Source organism: Ursus maritimus, unplaced genomic scaffold (assembly GCF_017311325.1).
Source record: "Ursus maritimus isolate PB19 unplaced genomic scaffold, ASM1731132v1 scaffold_10, whole genome shotgun sequence".
Lineage (NCBI taxonomy): Eukaryota > Metazoa > Chordata > Mammalia > Carnivora > Ursidae > Ursus > Ursus maritimus.
Window position 1 is genome coordinate 48,633,932 of NW_024423344.1, and position 26,827 is coordinate 48,660,758.

Here is a 26,827-nt window from a genome sequence, read left to right on the forward strand (position 1 = left end):
ACACACACACACACACACACACACACACACACACGTGTTAATATATATTTTTAAATAAAATATATTAACTATATTAAATTCAAAAGCACATAGATAGATAATCAGGATTACATACTGTTACCTCTGAGTTGAATCCAACAACACAGGATTTATTCTAATTTCTTCCCTCTTCATATTTGCAATTCCCTTTTCCCAAATCCTTAATACTGTTCCGTATCTGACCAGTCCCCTGTGTGTAAATTTCTCCACAACTGTCACCTCATAGACGCTCTTCATCCTACTCAGGTTCCATCAGGTCTGCCACCCACACACACAATGCCATCCTCACTCTGCTCAAGGACTCTAACTCCTTGTAACTGGCACCTTGAAAGCCTTCTCCCCTCCACTCACGCTGGCTCTGACACCCTGCAGTGGGCCATCCCTCTGCACGACTGGCCTCCTCGCTGGCTCAAGCTCTGACTTCCTGAACAAGGTTGCCCTCCTAAGTTGATATCCTCCTCGCCACATTCTGGTTTCCACAGGCTGCACTGGGCTACCCCACACACAGAACCCCATTAGGCTCTGTCTCCCTGCTCTGAGCCACTGTGGGTCCCCCATCCTCCAGCTCTAAGACATCTACCTTGCTTGGGCTCATCTAACAGCTTTAGGACTGAATTATTCAGGAAGAGAAAAAGAAAGGGAAGAGAAATCACTTTGATTTTAAAATAAAACATACAATAAAATAAATAGAATACATAAATTCCTATTAATTTATAATATTTTAGTATTTCCTGTCAGCTCTTAATAATAGCAAAATGAAGGCTACTTTATAACTTTATGTGGCAAATGATAATAAGTTCTTATAATATTGGACATCAATATTCTATTTCCCCTTTTTAATACATATATCTCTACTACTAAATCTCTTGCTCAAACTTAGATATTAGAGGCATTGGAATAAATCATGAGATTACTTAAAATACATTAATTAAATTAAAGTTATCTTAGTAGTTTGTTGTTTGGTTTTTTTTATTAAGGAAATTTTCCATGAGGCTGTTGAGAGTGAAATAAAGCAGTTAGCAAACACATTAATACCTAATTAAGAGAGTCTCAGTTTAATCTTACCCTTGAGAAGATATTTTCCAGGGAGCTAGTTAAAGACCTCTTAGCTTTATTTTTCAGAATGTCAAGTTTGAACCTTCCACTGCTTGTTGCATTTTCCGGGATTGTACTATTTGAAATAGTCTATAGGAAGAAAAACAGATAAATTTTAGTTTGGAAACACTCAAGGTTAAATGAGGCCTTAAATATGGGCTTAACTAAGCCATTAAAAAGCACAAGAATTCTTCTGTAACTCTATTAAGGAGTAATAATTCAGGTTCCACACTGTGAGCATACAGATTATAAGGGCAGGGATTTACTTTAATATTATAAGTAATAAAAAACACAGAAGATCTTTCTTTTATGTCTTTTCTTTCTGCTAATATAATCCTGCTGCATTTAACAAAAATTAAACTCGAAATGTCAATTTTTACTGCTACCTTGATTAGCAACTATAACCATCCCTCTCCAAGCTGCATATTTTATGTCCAAATTACCGAGGAAAACACAGAAAATAAGTCTCAAAGAACAAAGCATCTCCTGGTAAAACTGAATTCTGTGAATGCTACTGTGACAATCCCATTTTCATTTGGGTGTGAGTCATTTATCTTTCAAATCAACAAGTACTCATTAATAGTACTAAGCTGTATGAGAATCTACAATATGTCCACTATATTAGGTTCTCTCTATATTTTTTTCTATTGCACTAATGAGCCACTATGTATATCACATGGTTGGCAGTGCTAGAAAATTTCCAAGAGAGAAACTTTATTATTTGTTTGAGAAGGGAATATTCACATTATACAGTAACACAAAGCAACATGTATCAAATCTGGATGCATGAATTGGTTGTGGGTCTCAGGAATAAAAAGACTGGTTGTGGTTCTCAGTGGTCAGGAATAAAAAAACAGGCAAGGTTCTACAGGCAGAAAAAAAATGGGGATGGAGAAGTTCCCAGCATGGGGGATGATGTTAGCAGAATGAAGACTAGTGCTCATGGGACAGGGAGTCAGGGTGGGTGTTTGGCCAAAACGAAGGAAAGTAGTTGAAGGTTAACTTGGAAAAGTGAGCCTGGAGATGAAACTTTGTTTTTTTGTTTTGTTTTGTTTTTGTTTTTAAAGATTTTATTTATTCATTCGACAGAGATAGAGACAGCCAGCGAGAGAGGGAACACAAGCAGGGGGAGTGGGAGAGGAAGAAGCAGGCTCATACCAGAGGAGCCTGATGTGGGGCTCGATCCCATAACGCAGGGATCACGCCCTGAGCCGAAGGCAGACGCTTAACCGCTGTGCCACCCAGGCGCCCCTGGAGATGAAACTTTGAATAGGCAGAATCACTGATCAGAATTTATAAGCAGAGGGGTGTCACTGTAAAAGTAATGTTTGGGAGAAGATTTATCTGAAAGGAACATCCAGAAATCACCTGAAGGACAGGGAAATCAGAGACTGAAAGACCAGACTAGAGAATTCAGCACAGTCCAGACAGAAGGCAACAAAAGGTCCACATTAGAATTGGCTAACAGATCTAAGTTACTGATAAAAAGAAACAGGACCCCCATCAAGAAAGGAAAGAAAATAATGACTATGGATGGAAGCTGGACTGGGCTCAGGTGTGGATAAAGGACTGGGAAGACATTCTTCTCAGGCTTTCAGGCAAAGAACATGACTAAAATAGGGAAGTTGTACTGGTACTTAGCACAGTGCTTGACATAGTAGCTGCTCAGTACATACCAGATGAATAAATGAAAGGAAGAAAGGAAGGGGAGAGGGANGGAAAGAGAGAGAGAGAGTGAGGGAGAACTTAACTACAAGTAGGAAAACAATTTGTTAAAGTCTCCTCTTCCGTGATCTTTAGTGCCCTCCATCACCAAGAAGATGCACATCCCAGCTCACACACTGCTTTGGGCCTCTAGTCAATATCACTATCTCCACCAGTGACTGAAATCGGCAAACCCATTAACAGATTTTAGTCTTTATGTTTCTTGACCATCCTATATCACTGGACTTGCTTGATGTTCTAACTTGAACTTTTCTCCTACCTTGGCCACCTACCATAGCAAATCTCTGCCAGTCTTTTTCTACCCTATCATCCTCTTTCAGTCTTTTTCACTGGTGCCATTTTAATTCACTCGTTGCCTAAAATGCAAGGTTCCTCAGTACCTCCCGCTTCGACTTCAAATCTATGCCAAACCTCATTGTCTTGCATATTTACAACATCAGCTCAAATTCCTCTGTGGGCACCAAGTCCACTTTTCTAATTAAATCTCAAACACATTTCTTTTTTTTAGGGGGAGAGAGAGAGAGAACACACATGGGGGGGGGGGTAGAGGGAGAACGAAAGAGAAAATCTTAAGCAAGCTCTATGTCCAGCACACAGCCTGACGTGGGGCTCGATCTCACAACTTTGAGATCATGACCCGAGCCGAAATCAAGTGTCAGACGCTTAATTGACTGAGCCACCCAGGAGCCCCTCAAACACCCTTCTAAAACAGCTCTTATTTCTTATTTCCATCCCTTGTCCCACTCTTGTTTTCTTTCTATATTTCCAGCTCAATTTCATCCACTTCCCCCACACCTGAAACTCTTAAGTCTCTCCTAGCAATCCCCTTTCCCTTCCTTGACACATGTTCCTCGTCACAAAGTCCTGATGATCATACCTCCTAAAGAGCTCTTGCCTCATTCCCTTCCCCACAGCTCCAGGAGTGCTCTAGCTCGCTTCTCTCCAAGACAAAATAAACTTCTAAAGACAGAATCACTCAATCTATTTAGGTACCAGGGTTATATCTGTCTGGTACATACTTATATCATTGTATCAATTCCACCATTATCTTCATATTTTACTTTATTTGATTACATGCTGGTTTCGCCTCCTCAACAGTTAGACGGCAGAAAAGAGGGGTCATTATTCAACACTATTGCCTCGTACACAGTGTGCAACTTGACAAAAGTTTATGCAATAATTACATGAATCACTTTTCGCATATTCTATTACAAAACTCTCCTGATTTGGGAATGTGACTGCAGTCCTAACACTGTCAACCCCCTCACCCATCAATCTGTCCCACAAATCAGCCATCACTATGACAACAGAATTATCTCTTTTTTTGTTTTGTTTTTAAGATCTTATTTATTTGTCAGAGAGAGGGATAGAGAGAACGCAAGCAGGGGTAGAGGCAGAGGGAACAGCAGGCTCCCTGCTGAGCCAGGAGCCCAGTGTGGGACAAGATCCCAGGACCCTGGGATCATGACCTGAGCTGAAGGCAGATGCTTAACCAACTGAGCCACCCAGGCACAGCAGAATTATCTCTTTAAATTACAAATCTGATCTCATGCTCTTACCTTCAATGACAAAGTCAGGCTTAGCACTTAAGGCTCTCCATCATCTCACCACTGCCTATCCTTCCAGCCATTATTACCCCATCCCCAAGTGCATCCTAAAAATCCATTAAGTACTCTGAAGGCCTGCACAGAGTATGTCATGGTCACAGCTACTGCATAACTTTGTGCTCAATGTCCCTTTCTTAAAAAATATTTTGACTTTTTCAATTAACAAACTATCTCCCCTAAAATTTGGTCCCCTGCCTCCCCCCAAAAAATTTCTTCCTCTTGAATTCTTAAATTCTTCCCTCCATCCTTACTCTGTACTCTGGCTCTAAAGAAAAGACATAGTTACTTTTGAGCTCACTGAACATTTGCACATTCTCTTAAGAAGCCGCACTGTTGCCTCTATTCTACATGTCCATTTATCTGTTTGCATTCCCCTTTCCAATATTGGAGCTCTTCCCTGGAGGATTCATTCATCTCTTTTTGGTTCACCATTATCACACAGCTTGGCTCATAGAAGATTCTCTAGCAGAGCTGGTTCAATGAACACAATTCAGGAATCACTAATAAAGTGATGTGTGACTTCCTCTGAATAGAGTAAAATACAGACTAACCTAAATTCCTGTTACTGAGAAGTAACTATGTCATCATCTCCTTACAGGGCTGTTGCTGATGTCTTGCTTTATCTACACGCAGCTGAAGATACATTCTCAGCCAATGCACAAAAATATCAGACCTTCGTCTGCATCTAAAATGGCCATTTCTGGGCTCCTGGGTGGCTCAGTAGGTTAAGCATCTGCCTTCACCTCAGGTCATGGGATCAAGACCTGCATCGGGCTCCCTGCTCAGCGGGAAACCTGCTTCTCCCTCTGCCTCTGCCTCTCTCTCTCTCTCTCTCTCACGAATAAATAAATAAAATCTTCAAAAAAATAAAAATAAAATAAAATGGCCATTTACAAAATACTACTGCTTCTTTGGGTGTCTGCTATTTACCCTTCAAGGTTGTATAAACTTGTAATGAAATAAAATGTTCCTATGGATTTGAAATAAAATGGATCAATACAACCAAAAAAGCATGTTCATTCTAAATCATGAACATGTGTTATTACTGTTTTTATACCAAGAACCCATTTTTTTTCCACATTGTAGAACTCATTATTTTATCTCAATGTTAAGACTTCTTCCAAAACTAAGATGCTGAAAAATAAGTCTGATTGATAAAACTTTAGCTCTAAAGTTGGGAACCCAAAGAAAAGAAACTCCTTTCACATCTTCTGTGATGTTTTGACTAAATATATAAACAAAACAAAAGTAGGTCAAGGGAAAAAAAAGCATCTTCTCACCGATGGGCCTTCTCCAATGTGAATGTGTGTCTTCTGCTTGGCTTCACACAGCTGCCTCAAATGTAAAATCACAAGTTCATTCTCCTCCTGGTCACTGACTGGCTTCATTTTCTGTCCAACACACAAATCAAGAGCACACTATGCAACACAGCTTCTCTCATTTTGTTGTATTCCCACTTGGTTTTATGTGTCTGGCAGACAGACATAAATAAAGCTAAGTGTTTCCCTGCTCTTAGAAGCAGGAGGAACAGTGGTATTTTCGATACTATCCTATATAGTGCAATAGGATATATATCTTGAACTTCAGAGAGAGGAGTGAAAAGAACTTATAAGAACAGGATCTGATTCTCATTTCTTAGATCTTATTGGTGAGAACTATAAATCATGTTACCTGAACTCGCTCAAAGATATCCGCTTGCTCGTTATCTGTCAGTGATGAGAGATGCCTCTGTATTACCAGCTTGGCTCTCGGGGGGTAGAGACCTATGGAAAATGATGGGGATAAGTATTAAACAGAGCATAGTTGTAGAGATCAAAATGCATATATCATGCATTACAGCTTGTCCCTTTGCCAGCAGGCTCTGAAGTTAAATCTTCTCAAGGAGAGGTGTCCCTGCCTGTAACAAACCTTGGAACACTACCACAAAATGATGAAAGCTAGATGGAACCCTTACCAAAATCAACGGCCCCCTGTCAGTTATCCTCAAGTCAGAATTATTAACAAGAAGTTTCTAAAGGATACCAAATCAACAGCATAACCAGGTACCATCTAGTATATGAACAGACATAGACGCCGTAGAAACTCATCGGTGAATACTAGCATTGGCCAAAATCTCTAAGCTTAAACCATAACATAATACTAATTAAATAGTAATAATATTAAAAGGCAGAGCTACAGCATAAACAGGAATCTCTCCTCCTCATGCAGGTCTTGTTCCATGGAAACAAAATTTCAGGAACAGCAAGAGTACTCAGTGACATAATTAGGGTTATTATTCTACCACAAAATTGTTACCTCTTTACTTCATGTTATTTTTATATCTATCACACTCTTACACATAATTTATATCAAGTCCTTGGGCAAAAACATTTTCCATGAAAACATTTTTGGTTTTATAAATTTTTTTAAAAAGAGTTCTTTTCCTCTGAGTCAGATAACACTGTGTGCATTTATTTGCTTTATATATTATTACCCAAGTAAGATAAATCCTACATTTTTAAAATATTTGAACATTACAGACAGAGATAAATTTGCCTTTGATAGATAGTAGAATCAGTGAGCAAAGGCATAAGAGACAAGAGATTTGTGTAGACTCAAAGTATCTAAAATATTTGTTGGCTCCAGGGGGAAGAGTAGTAATTTTATAGCAGAAAATTGCTGAGAGCACCTTGACCAGGTGATAAGGCCAACATGACCAGTGATAAACTCAACGTCATGAGCCCAGTGACAGGATGCACTCAACGTCATGAGCCCCATGACAGGATGCAACGTCATGAGCCCCGAGACAGGATGGCAGCTGTGCCATTTCTATCATGCTCTTCTTGGAAGCACTGCCCTCAGTCCAAACGTAACAAGACGTCAGACGGGCTGCACTGAGGGACGTCCAGCAAAGTAACAGAGTAATGCCCATGGGGGATGTCAAGGTCATGGAAGACAAAGAAAGACTGAGGAGGAGCTGCAGACAGCAGGAGACCAGGGTAAGGCAACAACCACACAAAGCTAGAATCCCGACGGGGATCCTGGAACAAAAAAGGACATCAATAAAACAACTGGTGAAGATCAAATGAAATGTTTAGCTGGGATAATAATATTGTACCAGTATTAATTTCCTATTCCGAACATTGCACTGGACTATATAAGATGTTAACAACTGGGGAGAATGGGGAACAAACATTTGGAAACTCTGCGACTTTCCTGTAAATCTAAAAGTAGACCATATTAAAAGTCCTTTAAAAAAAGAAACACAGGGTATTATAGTATGTATTTTTCCAGACAGAACAAAGCGTATGTGTTACCAACAAATGACCATTTCACTCAATTATATAATTTTAAGATGTATCCAAGTCAATATACAGCTGGAATTCATTCCTATTAATTGTTCCATTGTATGAACATACTTCAGTTATGCTATTGATACATATTTGGGTTGTTTCAAATTTTCCCTTATTTAAAAACAATACAACCTTGAAAATGTCACTTTCTAAACCTATATAAGAGCTTCTCTTATCAAGACGGGGAACTAGTGGGTAATTTTAGGTTAATGAATTTCTATCCATCGTCACCCAAAATGGCTATCCCAATTTACATTACATTCAGCCTCACACAAATATATCAATATATCCACAATTTCACCAACAGTTAATCTGATGACTATTTTATTGTTTCCATTTTCATGTCTCTGACATCTAGGGAGGTTGAAAATCTTCTCATTTTTATTACTGGACCTTTTAATTTTCTTTTCATATGAGTGTTTTTTAATATGGATTGTGTCATTTCCTACTGGTAGTTTTATCTTTCTCTTTCAGACTGTTAAGAATTCTAATAAATTCTGATTACCAATCTGCTATCTCCTCATTTAACTTCCAAGGAAATACTTGTTATGTAAAGAATGTAAATTTTTATGAGGTCAAATCTGTCCATAACTTCTTTTAACAGTTTTTGCATTTTTGTATCTTCATAAAGGTTTCCTTGTTTAAGGATACCAGAATATTCTTATTTTCTTTTAATGATTTTAATATCTTATTTACAGTGAGGGGTTTGATCCACCTAGAGTGTATTTTGAGTAGGATAAGTGGGAGGAATCTTTCTCTCTTTGGATACCAAATTGATCTAACACTATTTCCTAAGCAATTCAGCCTCTCTTCCACAGATTTATGATGCTCTCTTTACTGTACACCAAAGAATCTTCCATTTTCACAAGTGTACAAATGCAAAAATTATGTGCATTGTAAAAATTATAAATTTTAAAATCTGAACATTACATTTAAATAGTCCTGGGTCACACAGCTGAATGGATAGTCGATAAACACTGCTGTTCATCATCAATTCCGCCCTATGCCTACGATTCTGCTGTTTACTGAACAGAATTCACAATTTGCATTTACAATGACGAGACCATTCTCTGCCGTGTTCTGGCACTTGCACTCTCCCCATCTCTCATAACCCCCATCATCCTGACTTGCATTAACGGGCTCATATGCCTGTCTTCCACTCTGGAAGCTTCTGAAGGCACAGCCTGCATCTCAGTCATTTCTGTATTGCCTATTGCCACAATGCCTGGCACACAGCAGATGCTTAACACATGTTTACCAAATTGCATTTCTTCTGTGAAGTCGTTTCCAACCTCTTTTGTTAATGAGAGATAACAAGGAGAGAGGGGATGTGAGTCAAGAGTCACCTCTTCCTCATTTCTGCTCCTCAGAACACTTTTTTTAAAAACCTGCTTTACGATATCACACCCACTATCTCTGTCATTTTCAAATGTCCCTCAAAAGCCACACAAGGTCCATTCCAGTTCTACATTGTTAGGGAAAAGGAACACATCAAGTGAGAGGGAATAAAAACAGACTTAAATAAAAATAGTTGACATTCTGGGATGTTTTTGCCTCTCTTCACCCATTCGACAAGTATTTGGTCAGTTCCGACTAAGTCCATAGCAATCTTAAGAACTGTGGGAAATACAACTCTTTTTTTTGAGTCTGCCTTCAGAAAAAAAAAAAAAAAAAGAAAGAAAGAAAAATGAAAAAGAGAAAGAAAGAGGAGGGGAAAAGGCAAGCACCTCCGAGAGACTGAGTACACAAATTTGACCGGACGTGAGAAATGATTCTCTGGGCCCTGGTTTCACCTGGAAACAAAGACCCATCCGCCCACAGTAACGACTTTCTCACTTCTCAGATGCCAAAGCAAACTTTTCTTTCGCTCCCGCCAAGTTCTACTGTACCTTCAATCCTTTCACAGAGCTTATGCAAAGAGTGCATAGGGCAGGCCTCGCACAGCTTAATCTGGGTCTTGGCACTCTGCAGGGCGGCCGCGGTGCTGAAGGCCTGTTTCAGAGTCAGCATTACCTCATCGACCTACAAGAAGAAACATAACTCAGGTCTCTAAAACACGTGCCTTCACAGTAACACATTAAAAGCCCAACAATATGGGACTTTGTTGATGCTAACTAAATAATAAATAATGGAATTGGACAACTACAAAGCTAGTAGAGAGAAAATACCAAGTATAAAGTTAGACCTTCAATTATACTATCACTGAAAGCTGGATAGAGTAAGACCATTTTCATGTGTATAACACTGATTACTTGGAGGCTCTTTTTAGATCCCACTGAGTCGGACAGCATCACTGACAGTTTAACCGACAGTCAATCAGATCTTTGTGTCATTAAGTAGTGTATCAGATTTCTTTAGAAGTTCTTTCTGCAATATATAGGGAGCAACGAAATAGGCTTAATGTTCACTTTTGGTAATAGGTATCCTATTCACTTTATCCTTCTGGATCGCTTTTAGTGTAAAAACAAAACACAGGTTTAAGCAAACTTCTGGCAGAGGGGGAATGAGTTCAATTTAATGAATGTGAGGGAAGTCTGTGAAGGTTGCTGGTCTTACCTCTATGTCTGCTAATTTGTTATCATTTCACTTCTGATATGCGATACTAAGAAGTTCTGACACCGTACTGTGCAACAGCTGGGTCTCACCACTAGCTCAGCCAGTTTGAAAACTACCAGCTGATTTCTCGCGAGCCCTCCCAATGACTCAATCAAGAAGTGTGAATCTAGCATTCTAGTTTCCTGCTTGCTTCTGTGGGGTCAACTATCAGCTCCCCCTCATGCACTGCTAACCCGACTTCAGGCCATGTCTCTGCGACACAATCATCAATGTAACTTGTGGTTTTCCCATGCTGTAGAACTGAGATCAAAGTCTCAAACTTCCATGGGCAGCTGTGGAGTACCAAGGGCCTCCCCCAAGCTAGCTTTGAAATTGAAAACCACTTTTTTAAAGTCTCTCTTTCCCCTCCCCCTTCAGCCAGGTTTAAGAATAAGCTATTATTTAAAGGATTTAATCGACTTCTGCATGTGAGTATATGAAGAACCTGAAATGAAAAAGAAACTTAATTCTTCTAATATCACTACTAAAAGGAGAGATCAAACACTAAGCAGCCAGTCATTATTCAGTTATGTTTTACTATGTTACCAAGTTTTTAAAAGGCTTATGAATAAGTTCACATTGTTCCATAAATAAAAATGGGTTATTCATAAAGGCTGTTCTTTTATACTATAATTAAAAAATAAAGATTTCTTGTTCTTGAAAATAAAAGCACTATATGCTTAATGCCTTTGCAGTTTTATTTCATTTGCCTTGTTAGGTATGTATTCAAAACCAATTTCAATTGCTTATGTGCATGTTTGTTTCTATTTTCTTGTTTCTCATTTGTTAAAGGCACTGAAAGGATGAATTATCTGGTTGGCTGTCAAATGGATTTATTATTTGTTATTTAGTAATACTAACTTGTAAAAGACTTCCAATGAAAATACTGAACTTTCATGTTTTCTTCTCTATTTCTAGATGAAACAAGAGGCCATTTCAATGGTGTCTAATATGTGGCTACCAATTTCTTCCAGCCACGAATATTACTAAAATATTTGATTTCTAGAATTTTAAATGTTTTTAAATGTTTTGCTTTTTTAGATTCATCACTTTTTTAAGATGGCCTATAAATTCTATCATGGGATCAGAGCAACTAAAAGTTCAAATTAGTGCAGTGCTTTATTCTAGATACAACAACAACAAATCATAGGTCATGTTGAAAGACTAAAAGTAAAGGAATGCACAAAGATAAATCAATCCTATGCAAACAGAAGGAGAGTATTCTTAGCATTACTAACAGCCAAAATTAAATTTCCAGTGAAAAGTATGAGATGGGACAAAGAAAGCCAATTTCTGATATTAAGGTAAAAATCCATAATGAAGATAATGCTCATAAACATTTATGCACCAAATTTAGGTATTCTATGGCATTTAAGAATAAGCCTAAGAATCACAGGATTACCTAGTTTAATTCTCTGGAAAAATATCAACTATTAAACCCTATACAAATCCTGCATCTTGGGAGCCTAAGTCATCTTCTTTGTTCTTTTTTCATACTTGTCCTGGACACTGTAGTCTGCATCTGTGGGGTTTTACTTTTTCTTTGTCTATTTGGAGCAACTTCCATTTTTTTCCCCATACGTTTTAAACCAATTTTGGAGAATGCAAAAAAATTTCCACAAATCTCAAGTGTTGGTTAAACCAGATGAAGCCAACTGCCTACAGATATTTTACAAAGGAAGGAAGGAAGGAAGGCATACTGAGCATTTAAATTTGGAGTGTAACTCTCCAGGACCCATGAAAACACTATACTGTTAATCAATTCACAGCAATTGTTACAAAGACGGAAAAGAAAATGCTAGTGAGTATTCTTTTTGCTCAGCGAAGATAAGTCAGCATGTGTGGTTTTGCAATACTTTGTCTTACACAACTGCCAAGCCACATCACTCATAACACTGCTTAGACCTGTAATATTTAATTAACTGTTTTGTTTTGTTCTATATGTCAGCGGCTTGAACCATACTCTTTTATACAGGAAATCTCATTTAATTTTTCTTCTAGCTTGCACTTCTGATGCCCCACTATTCAGTTAAGATGCTTACTGATAAAACTAGGATTAACAAGTTTTAAAAGATTCTAGCAAAGGCCTGCTCTTCTTAAATAACAGTGCCAAAATGGCGATTCTGCTACAGCTTCCATGTAAAAGGAAGACATTCTCAGCCACGCTGGGCTGTTGCCTTAGTCACAGAGCTTCTCAAGGTGGAAAATACCGCACAGTCCCACACCTTCTACTCTGACTTCCTGTTTCAAAATCTCATTCTACATGTATAAGGGAGGAAAAAAACAAAGCAAATCAAAAGACCCTGAAAATTACAAACAAAATAAAACCTACAGATAAGATTGAGAATAAGAAGGCTTTATGTACCCTTCCTCTCAATGCAGGCTCTACAGTAATGAGATTAATCGGCACCTAGACAATGATTGCCTGAAGTAGGGGTAACACACTCACTCATTCGAAACACACTTAACAAGCACCTGTTACTCTAGAAACACTGGAGGGTACGACAAGAATAAGAATGGTCCTGAACTTGTGGGAGTCACAGTCTAGTGAACTAGAAAGTTATGTAAACAAATAAGAGTGGGGATTAATAGGAACTGTTAAGAGACCTGTGAACCATATGTAACAAGAGCACTGACAACAAAGCAACTAAAAAGTCGATTCCTAGAAAAAAAAAAAAGCCATCCAAAAAGACTTCACTAGGATGTGTACAAATGCAAGTAGAAAAGAAGAAGGGGATTCAAGTCACAGTAAAGCATGGCCAGGCCTGCCTCACATCCCATGAAGCAGTAGAAAAGAGAATGTGAAAAATACATAATGAAAATACAGCATAATCTCGTTGTTTAGCAGCAGGGCAGACCTTGAAACCCACATGGCCACCTTCTCTGCCTGACAATCTCACTGTAGGAGCCCTGGCTCTGGCCTCCTCTGACACAGCAGACTCCTCGTTCTGTGCAACCAACAGTGATCTCAGAACTTCAGCCCCAGCCACTCACTTAAATCCTCAATCTCACATGTCCCGCGCATGAACCATTTGTTGCTTCAGTAGCAAATCAAAGGAAAGCTGCACCACACCAATCATCACACCAGCCACTGCTGTCTGGCCCAGAGACCAGCTGAAGAGATAGATGGGAGAGCCCGTGTGAGGACACAGCCATGAAAAGAAGAGGCATCCCAGTGTGGACCAGAGAAGGAGGAAGGTCTTTCTGCCATGCCACGCAATCTAGACTTTGTCTCTTAACAAGGAGGCATAAACTGGTCCCTGGAAATTTTGTGAGAAATAAAGCTATAGCACGATGTGGAAAGTGGATAGATGACAGATTAAGCTAGTAGCAGTGAGACTAGTTAGGCCATTAGTGTGATAGTCTAAGCAGGGAAGATGAATACCCAGAATAGAGGGAAAGGAGGAGAATTGGAGAAGAAACCTTTCTATCTTTGCATTAACAGGATTTGGTGAACAAGTGAATATAGTAGGTGAAGGAGAATGTGTTATGATTTCTAAAACGGGAAGCTGGGTAAATGGAGATGCCAAAATAAAACATGGAATATAGGACAGGTTTTGGAAAGGGATCCAGAATGTGGAAGAATCAGCCTTAGCTAGGAAGAGGGATGAAGGAGGGAGGGAGTGAGGGGTAAGCGGGAAGAGGGACAGTGGATTCTCCTGATGCTATTTTCTACCTACATCTTACTTGGTTGGCACTTTCCAGCGCTCGGTCACTGCTTCTCTTGGGCTTTCTCTCTCTCCCTGCTGGCACTCATCTTCTCTCATGCCTCCAGCTATCATTTAGATAATGGCAACTCTCAAATTTCTATCTCGAGTCCTGAACTGAAACTATTATATCATGGTCATCTGAATCTCAACATGTGGATTTTTCCTACGTATGGCTAATTATCTGGTGTAAGCCTGAAAGACAAATGGAACTCTCTTGAGTAAGAAGCTGTTAGTGATGGGAGCGCTATATTCCCCAGAGAAAACAGGCTGAGACCCAGAGGGCCCCAGTCAGAAAGTGCCTTGGTACCAATTCAATCCCATTTCTTCATTATTCCTACGCTTCCGTATTCCTTCCACATGGGGAATATGGAAGGCCAGAGTTGAGCAGAAATGATGGCAACATGCACCAAAGAAATGAGAAGAATGCTGCCTGCCTTGTTGTCTATGTCTAAATGGTGTCTGTTTCCCCAGGAGAAATGCTTGCAGGAGGATTATATGTCTAAGGAAATATTTTTCTTCAAAGTATGGTGATAGAGCTAAGGGTTTGTGTTAAGATGGTTAGGAGAGATAATACAAGTGGAAGAAGTCAAAAATTTTAGGGAAAAATATGGAAATATGTTTAGTCACTCACATGTATTTCTACGTTTGCCTTAAATGTTTCTTCAACTCCAACGGCTGCCATAAAGGGGCAGGTGGAGGGAGTGAGGGGAGGGTGCTGGAAAGAATGGACTTTCAAATTCCAAAAAAATAACATGAAGGCTAAACTGAGACCATTAAAAAATAAAGTTTTTTAAAAATGAGAACAGTGACTAATGAAATAAAGAAAACAAAATCCTTCTCTGCTCTGCTGATGACAGCATTACCTCCTCTGAGATGTTATAATAATTCAGAGAGTAAGAGATCAGTGGTCTTCCTTCTCAACTTACATAAGCAATGGAAAAAAATAACAGCTCTTCTCCTATTATTAGTCTTTTCCTACCTTTTAAAAAAAGCCCTGATAACATGACTGGATTCCTTAAACTCAAGAAAGTATCTAGGCTTAAAAATTACCATGACAATTTGTTTTTGTTTTCCTACTGCTGCTTTAAAGAGCAGAAACCTGTTTCTAGATGCCCTTTTCTTTTTCCACTGGTAGCAGTTCTGTGAGGCTCGGGCTCCTTAGAGACCAGGAGCGCACAGGCAACAATCACACCACTTACCAGAGATTCGCTGGCGCACTGGAACACATAACAGATATACTGGCTCAGCCCGGGCTCTGCTGACTCCCGACAGATGAAGCCAAAATGATCAACATGTTTTATACCCTGCGAGGGGGAAAGAAGTACAGTGTTTACTGCAATATGTCCTTTTACTCAATGCTATGGAAATCGGCATCAGTCCTATGCTTTCACGCTTCCATGAATTTCTCTTTCTCGGCCTGCTATCATGATAGGGGACATAATGTCAAAGCAAACTTATGCCGTGGTCTTCTGACACATAAAATAAAGGGAAACAGCAACTTAGATTGTTTTGTTTCAGACAAACACTCCTGCACACCGGGACTCTGGGCCATGGGAAGAAAAATACGATGGCATGATTCATTGTCTCTTGTAATAAAATTGCCACGTAGTGTTTGCAAGTAATAGAGTTTTCAATTTATTGGTCTTGGAACGAGCAGTCTAATGGTTTATCATAAACCCTGTTCTTGTCCATATGAAGCTAAGTAAGAATCAGAAAAACTATAACTAATAATGCTCTAATTAAATGGCATGAATCCCCTAAAGCGTGCATTCAACATACTAGAGTATCTGTCCATATATAGATATTTAAGGAGCCACAACTGTTAGAAAACTAATACATTAAAGAAATTACTGCAGATGTCAATTATCCAAATGTACAAATCACTGTACTTTCTGATTGCAGGCTAAATAACCTCAGCTATACGTAATAAAAAATTCTGCATCATCTGTGAACTTCAGCCAGGCTGAATACATACATACCAATTAGTAGACAGCACCTTGTTATTTTAATAGCAAGCACAGTACTCGAAAAAGCCAGGTAGACAAAAAATTTAAAGTAGTCCTGAAATCACTTAAATCCTGGTGACAAGAAAACAGGCTTTGGAGTCAGACAGATTTGTGCTTCATTCTTAGTTCAAACCCTCTACAAGGCATGAGACACTGTGCTGGGTTTCTAGTAATGATCTCTGAGGCTCCATTTCTCATTAGATAACAGTAATAGATATCATTAGATAACAGATCTCAGCAATTTTTGAGATTTACAACTGAGAATTATCTATTATAGTTACTGGCACATAACTTCGATAAATGGTAACCATTATTCTTGTAATATGCTCAGTCGATCCAATGGATGTGAATAAAGGAAATCAATTCAGACCAAAAGTAAAAAGTCAGTAAGGAGGGGTGAGGTTACTACCATTCACGAATTGAAAGTAAATTCCATCTGGTACAAGTCCTTAGTGATAACAAAATATCTTTTATTAGCTGAGTACTAAATGGGAAAAATTCATAGGACCTCATTAGTTCAGGGAGTTCTCAAGCAGTGGCAATGTTTCCGGGAAAGAAAACCATTCCCTTATTCCTCATGCTTGCCAGGGACACAGTCCTATAGATTTTGCATAAAGAAATGTTTGTAGGTATGCATGTGTTAAAAAAAAGCAGGCCTGTTGCTGAATGTGGCCACATGGTATCAGTTCAATTCTGTGGAAAGAAGTAATAAGAGTAGGGCAGGGGGGAGCAGAGATTAACTTGACAATTATTCTGATCAAAGGCCTTTCCACAAATGTTTAATTCTTTTTCTGAACCAGAAGGTTAGGATACAAAACTTGTTTATTTCAAGTTTTTATGTTAATTCTAGTTAGTTAACATATACGGTAAAATTGATTTCAGGTATAGAATTCAATGATTCATCACTTACATACAACACCCAGTTCTCATCACAACAAGTGCTCTCCTTAATAGCCCTCACCAATTTAGCCCATCCCCCAACCCATTCACCCTCCAGCAACACTCAGTTTGTTCTCTATCATTAAGAGTCTTTTATGGGGGATGCCTGGATGGCTCCATCAGTTAAGCATCTGCCTTCGGCTCGGGTCATGATCCCAGAGTCCTGGGATCAAGCCCCGTATTGGTCTCATGCTCAGTGGGGAGTCTGCTTCTCCTTCTCTCTCTGCCCCTCCCCCATCTGGTGTTTTCTCTCTCTCTCTCTCTCTCTCTCAAATAAATCAATAAAATCTTTAAAAAAAAAAAAAAAAGAAAGAAAGAAAGAAAAGGGTCTCTTACGGTTTGCTTCCCTGTCTCTTTTTATCCCCCCTTCCCCGATGTTCATCTGTTTTGTTTCTTAAATTCCACATATGAGTAAAATCATATGGTTTTTGTCTTTTTCTGATTGACTTATTTCACTTAGCATAATATACTCTAGCTCTATCCACGTCATGGCAAATGGCAAGATTTCATTCTTCTTGATTGCTGAGTAATATTCCTGTGTGTGTGTGTGTGTGTGTGTGTGTGTGTGTGTGTGTGAGAATCACACCTTCTTCATCCATTCATTAGCTGATGGACATTTGGGTCCTTTCCACAGTTTGGCTATTGTTGATAATGCTGCTATAAACATTGGGGTACATGTGCCCCTTCAAATTAGTATTTTTGTATCCTTTGGGTAAGTTGCTGGGTCATTGGGTAGCTCTATTTTTAACTCTCTGGGGAACTTTCACACCGTTTTCCAGAGTGGCTGCACCAGTTTGCATTCCCACCAACAGTGCAAAAGGGTTCCCCTTCCTCCACATACTCGCTTTAAAAAAAAAAAGAGGGAAAAAACCAAAATCATGTTTGAATTGCCAGTTTCATATATTTGGTTTGGGTGGTTCTTTTTTTCTTTTTTTTTTTTTACCCCTCTCTATTTTTTTTTCCTTTGGATGTTCAATGAGCATTGCTGGTTCCTTACTGGGAGGTTTGAGAAATGTGTGGGTGAGAGGTACCACTTCTTTGGATGACTCTCTGTGTTCCGGGGGCAGGAACTACGCTGGTTTGCATATCACTTTCTCCTCTGTACTTGGCACAAGGTTCCACACACAGAAATGTTCATTCAACATTTACTGAACACCTAAGTATTAAGCTCTATCTTAACATTCTTATTCTGATGCCCTACAGAATGAGCCACCACAAAATAGAATGAGACACCTCACAAAGTTTATGATCTTGCAGGGACTCTCCCCAGTAAACAGGTAATTACAAGAACACTTAACAACTACTTTTTCGGTTCAAGTGAATACAATCTTTCTACCCAGTTTTTGGTCCTTTAAATAGGAATTTAGAAAAGTGCCATTTATCATTCCTATAATCAGATGCTGCCTCTCTCTCAGTTATTAGAGTAGAACGTTTTAATCTTCGTGACATAATTTTATGTCACCATTAATAGAACAAATATTAAAATATTAGAAGTGAAAAGGCATTAGCTGAAGCTGAGGGGAATAATTAACAAGAGGTACAAAAGCTCATCATTTTTGAAAGGGCAGAGTGTCTGAATACTATACCTAGGGCCACACTAACTCTGGAATTTAAAAATAAATAGGTAGTCTTGGTTTTTCAACATTAAAATACAGAAGAGGACCTTAGCCAGATCTGGGTCCCTAAAGGTGCCTCTAAGCCACCCTGCTAGGAAAGAAGTTAATCCTCTCTATTCCAGAGACTTCCACAGAGGGATCCTTGCACTCTTAACCTTCCCATATTGAGATTTAGATACTCTCTCTAGTCCAACATCTTTAAAAATTCTTTCTATGTTTACAATACATTTAGGTGGCTCTCCCTGTGGGATTGATATTCTAAATTATTCCTGTGGTCCTTAGGACACTGGTTTATGCCTACTATGACCTGGTTGTACACGTCTAGCTGTATCAGTAACTTCAAAGTGTTCAAATATACAGTTTGTGAATTAAAAATAAACAAAAGAGCAAAAATATACCAACACTTTCTTTTCAAACTTTAGCATTTACATTAAAAGAAGTGGAAAGTGCTAGTTCTCCTTTTACTACCTACTACGGCATAAAGAGCAAACTCGACTCAGTCATACCCACAAGTCCCACTGCCCAAGACTGAGGAACACTAACTGTGAAGATATTTTCAAAAGAACTCACCACCACAAAAATTCCACCAGAGGACAGAATTTGATGAAGTGACGTTATGAGGAGAAAGGGTGATAAAAATGAGGACCAACTATTATGATACTGAGGGACTTAGACAGGATTTTGTTACTAGTAGAGACATAAACACAGAAGCACTTCATTTAAGACAAATCCACCCAAAAAATTAAAATGAAAAAAAATCGTAAAATTTAAAGGAGTTTACTTCTAGTTGTTTTGTGGTTAAGTTAAAAATAAGATTAAGTTGGTTTCATCAAACCTATGACGTACTTTAATACGTACCTGAGAACAAGAAGAGATATCTTTAAAATTCTTTTCAAGCACAACTGATTTAGTGTCTGGACTGATAAGGTTAATCTCAAATCGCCCAACCTTAAAAATAAAAACATTCCAGTTAATTTCAACTCGCAAGGACCTAACATCTTACTTTACAATTAATATCCAACTAGTAATATAGATTCAATTGCTATACATATCTTCAACATCCAATGTGCTTCAAAATCCAATCCAACCAGTATTTCAACTCCAAATATCAGCTGCCTAAACACATTTCCTCCTTTTGTCTAAAACTCATGAAAATTAAGTTGGTCTTAGTTTACAAGAAACCATTCTGTTCTTTAAAAATGATCATCCTTTTAAAAACTTGCAATCTTTCTTCACTTCATGATTTCTAAAAACACCAATCATGTAACCATAATTTATAATCATAATTCCTCCCAAAATGGTCAACAAAACGATAACATTTGCAGTAGAGCAGATTAAACTTTTTGAAAATCCACAACCAGGGAAATTAACATCAATTACCGTGGCTAGCTGAGAAAATGAATACATCTGAGAGCTCCCAAAAGAGAGGAAGCTCAGTCAACGTATCACCCAAGAAAAGACTTTGGATTCTTTCATTACATGCCTAGAGTTATCAAAAACAAAACGGGACAAAACAAAAGAACCCACAGGCTTCTGATAAGCAAGTATTACACACTGGGTCTGTTTATCAAGGTACACAGTGGAATTTCCTACCCAAGGGTTCACTACCACAGGATAAAAGGACAGTCACTCTTTTTTTTTTTTTTTTTTCCAAGAAAACTCAGATCTTACAAGCTGAGGACTTAAAGAACCTCTCCAGGGCATTGTTTTGACTTAAGTTCTTTTAGGTGGAACTTGACATTTACTGTATCCCGTATAAATTCAAAAACTACTTTTTAATGAAGATGTATCTTTCACACCTATAACATAGCTTGCACCACATTATTTTAGCAATGGATCCAGTTAGTTGTCCCGTCCATGGTGTTTCTTTAACTTTCTTTTTTTGTGTCACATCGTCTGAAAATACACCTAGGAGTCTCTAGACTTTTCCTTCTCCAAAGAAAACTTTTCTCTTTCTCCTCCATGCCTATTACACTTTCCCAGATTATTCACATCTTTAAATCCTCTGTAAGACACAACATCTATTTAAGAATCACCCTAAGGCAAATGCTGGTGATATGAAGGGTAACGTGTTTAATCGCTTCTTTCTCCATCTCTCCTCACCCTGTTCCCTCACTTCCTAAAATCCACATTCCATGTCTGCCTCTGAGCCCTTCTCTACTTGTCTGCTTTCTTTGCTCTTCTCTCCACATGCCTTCCCTGCTTGCCAGCCGAAGGAATAAAAGCTGGACCAGCGCAGGGCGCCAAACGGGGAGGGGCCTGCGCTGGCTGCAGCGGGCTAGCGAGCCCTGCGTGCTTCACCCCCCTCCCCCCGCCAGCACCCCGCCTGGCCGCACCTGGAACAGCATCGTCCGGTTCTTCTCTGAGTCCGAGGGCTGTACGTGACTCGGCGCGCTGGCGTGCCTCCTTCGCGGCAGTGGTTTTTGGCTGTTCTCGTGAACTTTCCTTTGCATGACTCCGGTGACGCTGCTGCACCGAGACCGGAACTCCTGCTGTTCATCAAAGCCAGAATCTTCCAAAATCCGCTCCGGGAAGCCAGCTCGAGAGCTGGGCAGCCCCGGCTGGCTGGCCGCGGGCGGTAAGGCAGGCTGGGCGTCGGGGACGCCATCCCCTTCCTCGGACAGGATGTCGGTGGCTGGGCCGGGCGCCGCGGCCTCGAACACCACCGGGTCGTCGCCCGCGTCCGCGCCGCGCTGCTCGCCCTGGATCTTCAGGCGCTGCTGCTCGTGCAGGCTGAACTTCTCGATGCAGTCGTCGATGAGGCTCGACGGGGCCTTCTTGTGGGTCACCGTCACCTTCCCGCAGTACAGGACTTCGAACTTCTGAGAGTTGTAAAAGGCATCCTCGTTGTCTTTGCTGGCTTTGGCATCCTCTTTCATGGCAGCCTTAGACAACTGCCTTATGCTGCTGATCACATCAGGAACCTGCGAAAGAAGTGAAAATCCGCATTTCAATTGAATACTTAGAGATAACTCAGGTTTACTTAGACATGTTCTTATCACACGGAATACATTCTCATCCTAAATGATAACATATAGAAGGACCCCGTATAGGATAAAGCATAAACTTAAATTACACTGTCGGACATAAATGATTTAAAGGGAAGATAGAACTTTGATATCAGTATTATACTCTCCCATTTTAAGTGCATTAGTCTCCCAAAAACAAAACTGGAAGACTAAATAGGCCACTGCCAACCTTTAATAAATCATAATATATCCTTTCAGTACTTTGAAAAGTTATTATATGGGGTCAGAGGTCTTAAAAAAAATTAAGATTAAAAAAAGTATACATTAACGCATATCAACCAGAACTGAAAAAATAAATAAATGCAAACAATAAATAAAAGTTATTGTAAGTGTCAGCTGAAAGGAACCAAAGTTTCAACAATGAGCATAAAATAAATTTTCTGGATAAAGAGATTGAGATCCAGACACTCCACATCTGCATTAGCCTTCAGAAAAAAATGCAAATTAAAACCATAATAAGATACCATTACACACCTATTAGAATGGCTAACACCAAAAAGACAAAGTCCCGCTGGAGTGTGGAGCAACCGGAACTCTCTACATTGTATGCAGAGATGTGAAATGGCAAAACCACTTTAGAAAATCTTTTGGGAGTTTCTCAGGGGGTAAGCACAGACCTATCTCATGACCCAGTAATTCCACCCCTAGAAATTTGCTAACAGCCCTGAAAACACATGTCCACACAAAACCTGGTCCACAAATATTCACAGAAGCCTTAGTCACAATACCCAAAACAACCAACCCAAATGTTCATCAACACGTGAACACTCACTAACCATCAGGGAAATGCAATCAAAACCACAATGAGATGTATCATCTTACCAATTGGTTATCATCAAAAAGACCAGAGGTAAGTACTGGCAAAGATGTGGAGAAAAGGGAATCCCCACATGTGTCAGTGGGAATGTAAACTGTTGCAGTTAGTATGGGAAACAGGATGGAGTTTCTTCAAGATATTAAAAATAGAACTATCATATGATCCAGCAATTCCACTCCCAGGTATATATCCAAAAGAAAGAAAATTACTCTCTGAAAAAATATATCTATACCCCCCCATTCACTGCAACATTGTAACAATAGCCAAGAAATGGAAACAACCTCAGTGTCCCTCCACAATGAATAGATTAAAAAAAAAAAAAAGTAATACACAGATATAAATATGTGTGCAGTGGAATATTATTTAGCCATAAAAAAGGAAACCTGCCATTTGCAACAACATGACTGGACCTCAAGAGCATCATGCTAACTGAAATAAGTCAGACAGAGAAAGACAAATACTGCATGATCTCAATTACACATGGAATTTTTAAAAACTGAACTCATAGAGAAAACAGACTGGTGGTTGCCAGGGGCAAAGGAGGTGAAGAGAGTGTCGGGAATGATCCAAAGTTACAAGTTCTGGGGATGAGTTCTGGGGATGTCATATACAGCATGATGACTATAAAACTACATTATATATTTGGGTGAAAGTTGCGAAGCAAGTAGATCTTAAAAGCTCTCAACACAAGAAGAAAACCTGTAACTATGTGAGGTGAGTGATGTTAAACTGATTTTGTCAATCGTTTCCCAATATATACATGTATCAAATCATTTTATTGTACACCTTGACCTAATACAACCTTGTATGTCAATTATATCTCAATAAAACTGAAGGGGGGAAAAAGCAAACAGATAAAATGTGGTACATTCATACAACAGAATACAAATCATCATCTCTCATTTGGTTTACTGCACTAATCTTTTAACTGGTGTCCCTTGCCCCCTTCAAACTACTCTCAAGAGCCAGAAGGAGCCTTTTTAAACTGAAGTAGAATCCTTCTTAAACAAATGGCATGTTACTCACCTGTAAATCCTCCAAGGTGCCCATTTCATTAAGAATAAAAGACAAGATCCTTACAATGCCCTACGGGCCCACGCCATCTGCATATGACATGTGTATATTAAATATGCACTGTGGCTACATGTCCTCCATACAACCTCTGGTCAACCAAGATTTTCATCTTTCATCCTAACCCCACTTCCTATGACCTTACACCTAAACTTTTCTCACTCTGTTGCTGCTACACTGGCCTCCTAACTATTCTTGGAACGTGCCCTCTACACTCCTCCCTCAAGGGCTTTGCGCTCCAGGCTCCTCTCCCAGTTCACTGCATGGCTCACTCCCTCATCTCACTCAATCCATGTTCCAAGGCCATCTCGTGAGGCAGCACGCGCCCCCCCCCCACCTCAACACACACACACACCCTGGATTTTTTCCCCTACTTCATAACTGTCTATAGCACTTACCTCTTTTAGCCTCCTGTATAATTTATTTGCCAGAATGTAAGCCCTAGGAGGGCAGTGATTTGTCCTTTGTGGGTTGTTTTTGTTTTTGTTTTGTTGGTTTTTTTTGTTTTTTTTTTTTTCTTTTTTCTCTTGTATCCCAGAACCTAGAATGATTCCTGGTACAAAGTACATGCTTATGCTGGCCAAAGGGAAAAAAAAAAATTGGGGAGGGGGGGTGTGGGTAATTTTTATCCTTGGAAAAGATTATTTTATCTTCAGGGTTGTTTTACATTTAGACATATATGGTATATCTTCAAATCTTCTAGCAGCAATTCTGAAACGGGAACTTCTCTTTCTCATAATTATTTGGGATATACTGCCAGACCACTCACAGTTCAAAATCATAAGAATTTCAGCTTGCTGGTCAAGTACTTCCTATGAAAGAATAAAGTCCAAATGCCATAGTTTTAATGACTACCCTGAACACCTGACCTGTCTCGGGAAAGAAGTCAGGTGTTTTTACTAACACATGACCAGCAACCTTAGCCCTCTGTCATTTCCTTTTTGCCTTAGTATCTGACAAGGGCCAAAGCTAAGGAGAGTGAGCTACATATGCAACCCTGCAAAAAGCAAAATGATTCTGGGGCACCTGGGCGGCTCAGGTGGTTAAGTGTCTGCCTTCGGCTTGGGTTCTGATCCCAGAGTCCTGAGATTGAGCCCCATGTCTGGCTCTCTGCTCAGCGAGGAGCCTCTGCCTGCCCCTTCCCCTGCTTGTTCTCTCTCTCTCCATCAAATAAATAAATAAAATCTTTAAAAAAAAAAAAAAACAGGCAGAATGATTCTAGTGGCTGTTAGGCAAAACCCTAAGATAGTTGGATGCCTTCTTCCTCACTAACCATATTTCATAAAGTACTTTTCCATCTAATTTTGCAACCCAAGTGTTCCTGAATTTCTGAAGTGCCTTTGTAAAGAAATATCTGTAGGATTGTTTTTTTGAACCTGCAGAATTTTGATCTTGTTACAAATATGTAAACTATTATTAGAGTTATATTCTACCTTTGAGACTACAATTAAAGTTGATTCAACCTTAGGTGTATCAATTCCTCTGTTGGTACCCTTTCCCTACCGTTATATTGAGGGCTTTTATATGGGAGGACTTGATTAGGGGCTGAATTTCTATAGTCTTACTGACACTTCCCTGTGACCACAGGCAAAGCCTTAGTACCTAAATGTAATTCAGTTAATGATCCAGTTTACATAAGCAAAGCTTATCATCTTGACTAAAGTGAGTTGGTCATTTCATCTTCCAATAATCTGAGTAGTTAACCGCACCATAATACCCTCCTTCAGGTAATGACCATCAACAGCTTTTAATGACCTGGGCTGCAGAGAGGTTCCACCTGCAGAACTGACCTGACACCATCCAGCTGTTTCTGCTTATCATTACGTGGAAAGCACACATAAAACATTACACAGCCCCTGCCAACACAGTCAGAGCCCACACCAGGGGAGAGACACTGATAAAGTAAGGTCAGTAAAATATCCATAGTGGGGAAATGAGTTATTAGAGAAACATGAAACTCTACGAGGCATTTAATTTGAGGGAGCAATCAGAAGCAGCACAAGAAAAATAAAACTCAGTCCGGTACTTGCACATACCTGTGATATTTTGGAAAAATGGCACTCTCCCCTAGGACAGTATTAACTGACATATTTATATGTACGTTTCTATGTTTTTGAATGAATCTGACTCTTCATGTGTATTGTATCTTTCAACATCTCTTTTTCCCCCTCCACCATTATACTGTAAACTCTTCAGTGGGGGACTGAGTGGTGGTGATTTTATTCTTCCCAGAATTCTTCCATGTGACTGCTGGGAAAGTATTCTGTGCTCAGAAGAAACTGAGTGACTACTGTCAGGAAACAGAGTATAAATAGTAGTGAACAACTACCTAGAATCCTAATAAAAGTTCTCTAGGATTTATACAGGTTTAGTAAGTTCCTGTTGCTAACTCGAGATCCGGTACCCCCAAAAATGGAAAGCTGTAACTTTTCACTCTGCTCAGTGCTCACCCAGCCAGGAAGTGAATGTGTGTGTCATAGTGTCTCCAGATGCCATGGGGCATTCAAACTATACACTCTAGCTGCATAATCTAGTTATTCATACTCGAGCCATGAATAACGCCATTGCTCAGGATATCTGACTATGTCACATGGAACCTGATGAGGATTTAATGCCAACTAAAGGCAAGGGTTTTTTGCTTTGTTTTTGAAGATTTTATTATTTATTTATTTATCAGAGAGAGAGAGCACGAGCAGGGGGAGCAGCAGTTAGAGGGAGAAGCAGGTTCCCTGCCAAGCAAGGAGCCTGATGTGGAACTCGATCCCAGGGCACTGGCATCATGACCTGAGCCGAAAGCAGGTGCTTAACTGAGCCACCCAGACGTCCCTAAAGGCAAGGTTTTTATTCTGTAGCAGCACCTAATCTTTAACACAAAACAATCATGAAAAAGACTCTACCAAATAGGGACTGAGAGGTTTGTATTCTGTCCCCAGCTCTGCCAGGAATTCGTGCTCTTCTGCATCCTAGAGTTTCCTCACCAGTGAAAGGGGGTGGGAGGGGGGCTAGATAGATGGTCAGTAAGACCTCATCCAGATCCAAATTTCTGTGAGATTATTTTTGCACCAGGGTCAATACAGGAGCAATGACATGGAAAATTCACTCTACTGTTAAACCAGAAATAGCTTAAGCCATTGAAATTATTCATTTTCATTAAGACACAATAGTCAAGTCAACAAACAATAAATGAACAGGGCTTTTTTTCAAATGCCTCATAATATTAAGAAAAAGCACAGTGCCACCTTAAGC

At 39.5% G+C, this 26,827-nt stretch overlaps 1 protein-coding gene across 1 annotated transcript in view; it reads right to left on the reverse strand.

Moving 5' to 3' along the window:
* The window catches only part of TBC1D4 (TBC1 domain family member 4), a 73,772-nt gene extending 51,892 nt beyond the window's left edge, over positions 1–21,880 (reverse strand). The window contains exons 1-7 of the mRNA XM_008686650.2: positions 21,001–21,880; positions 19,523–19,612; positions 15,303–15,407; positions 9,688–9,820; positions 6,138–6,229; positions 5,747–5,857; positions 1,105–1,224 (exon numbers count right to left, since the gene is read on the reverse strand). Of these exons, the coding sequence (XP_008684872.2) occupies positions 1,105–1,224; positions 5,747–5,857; positions 6,138–6,229; positions 9,688–9,820; positions 15,303–15,407; positions 19,523–19,612; positions 21,001–21,543 (1,194 nt within the window). The 5' untranslated portion in view covers positions 21,544–21,880. The remainder of the gene's footprint in view (positions 1–1,104; positions 1,225–5,746; positions 5,858–6,137; positions 6,230–9,687; positions 9,821–15,302; positions 15,408–19,522; positions 19,613–21,000) is intronic.
* Positions 21,881–26,827: the final 4,947 nt, after the last annotated feature.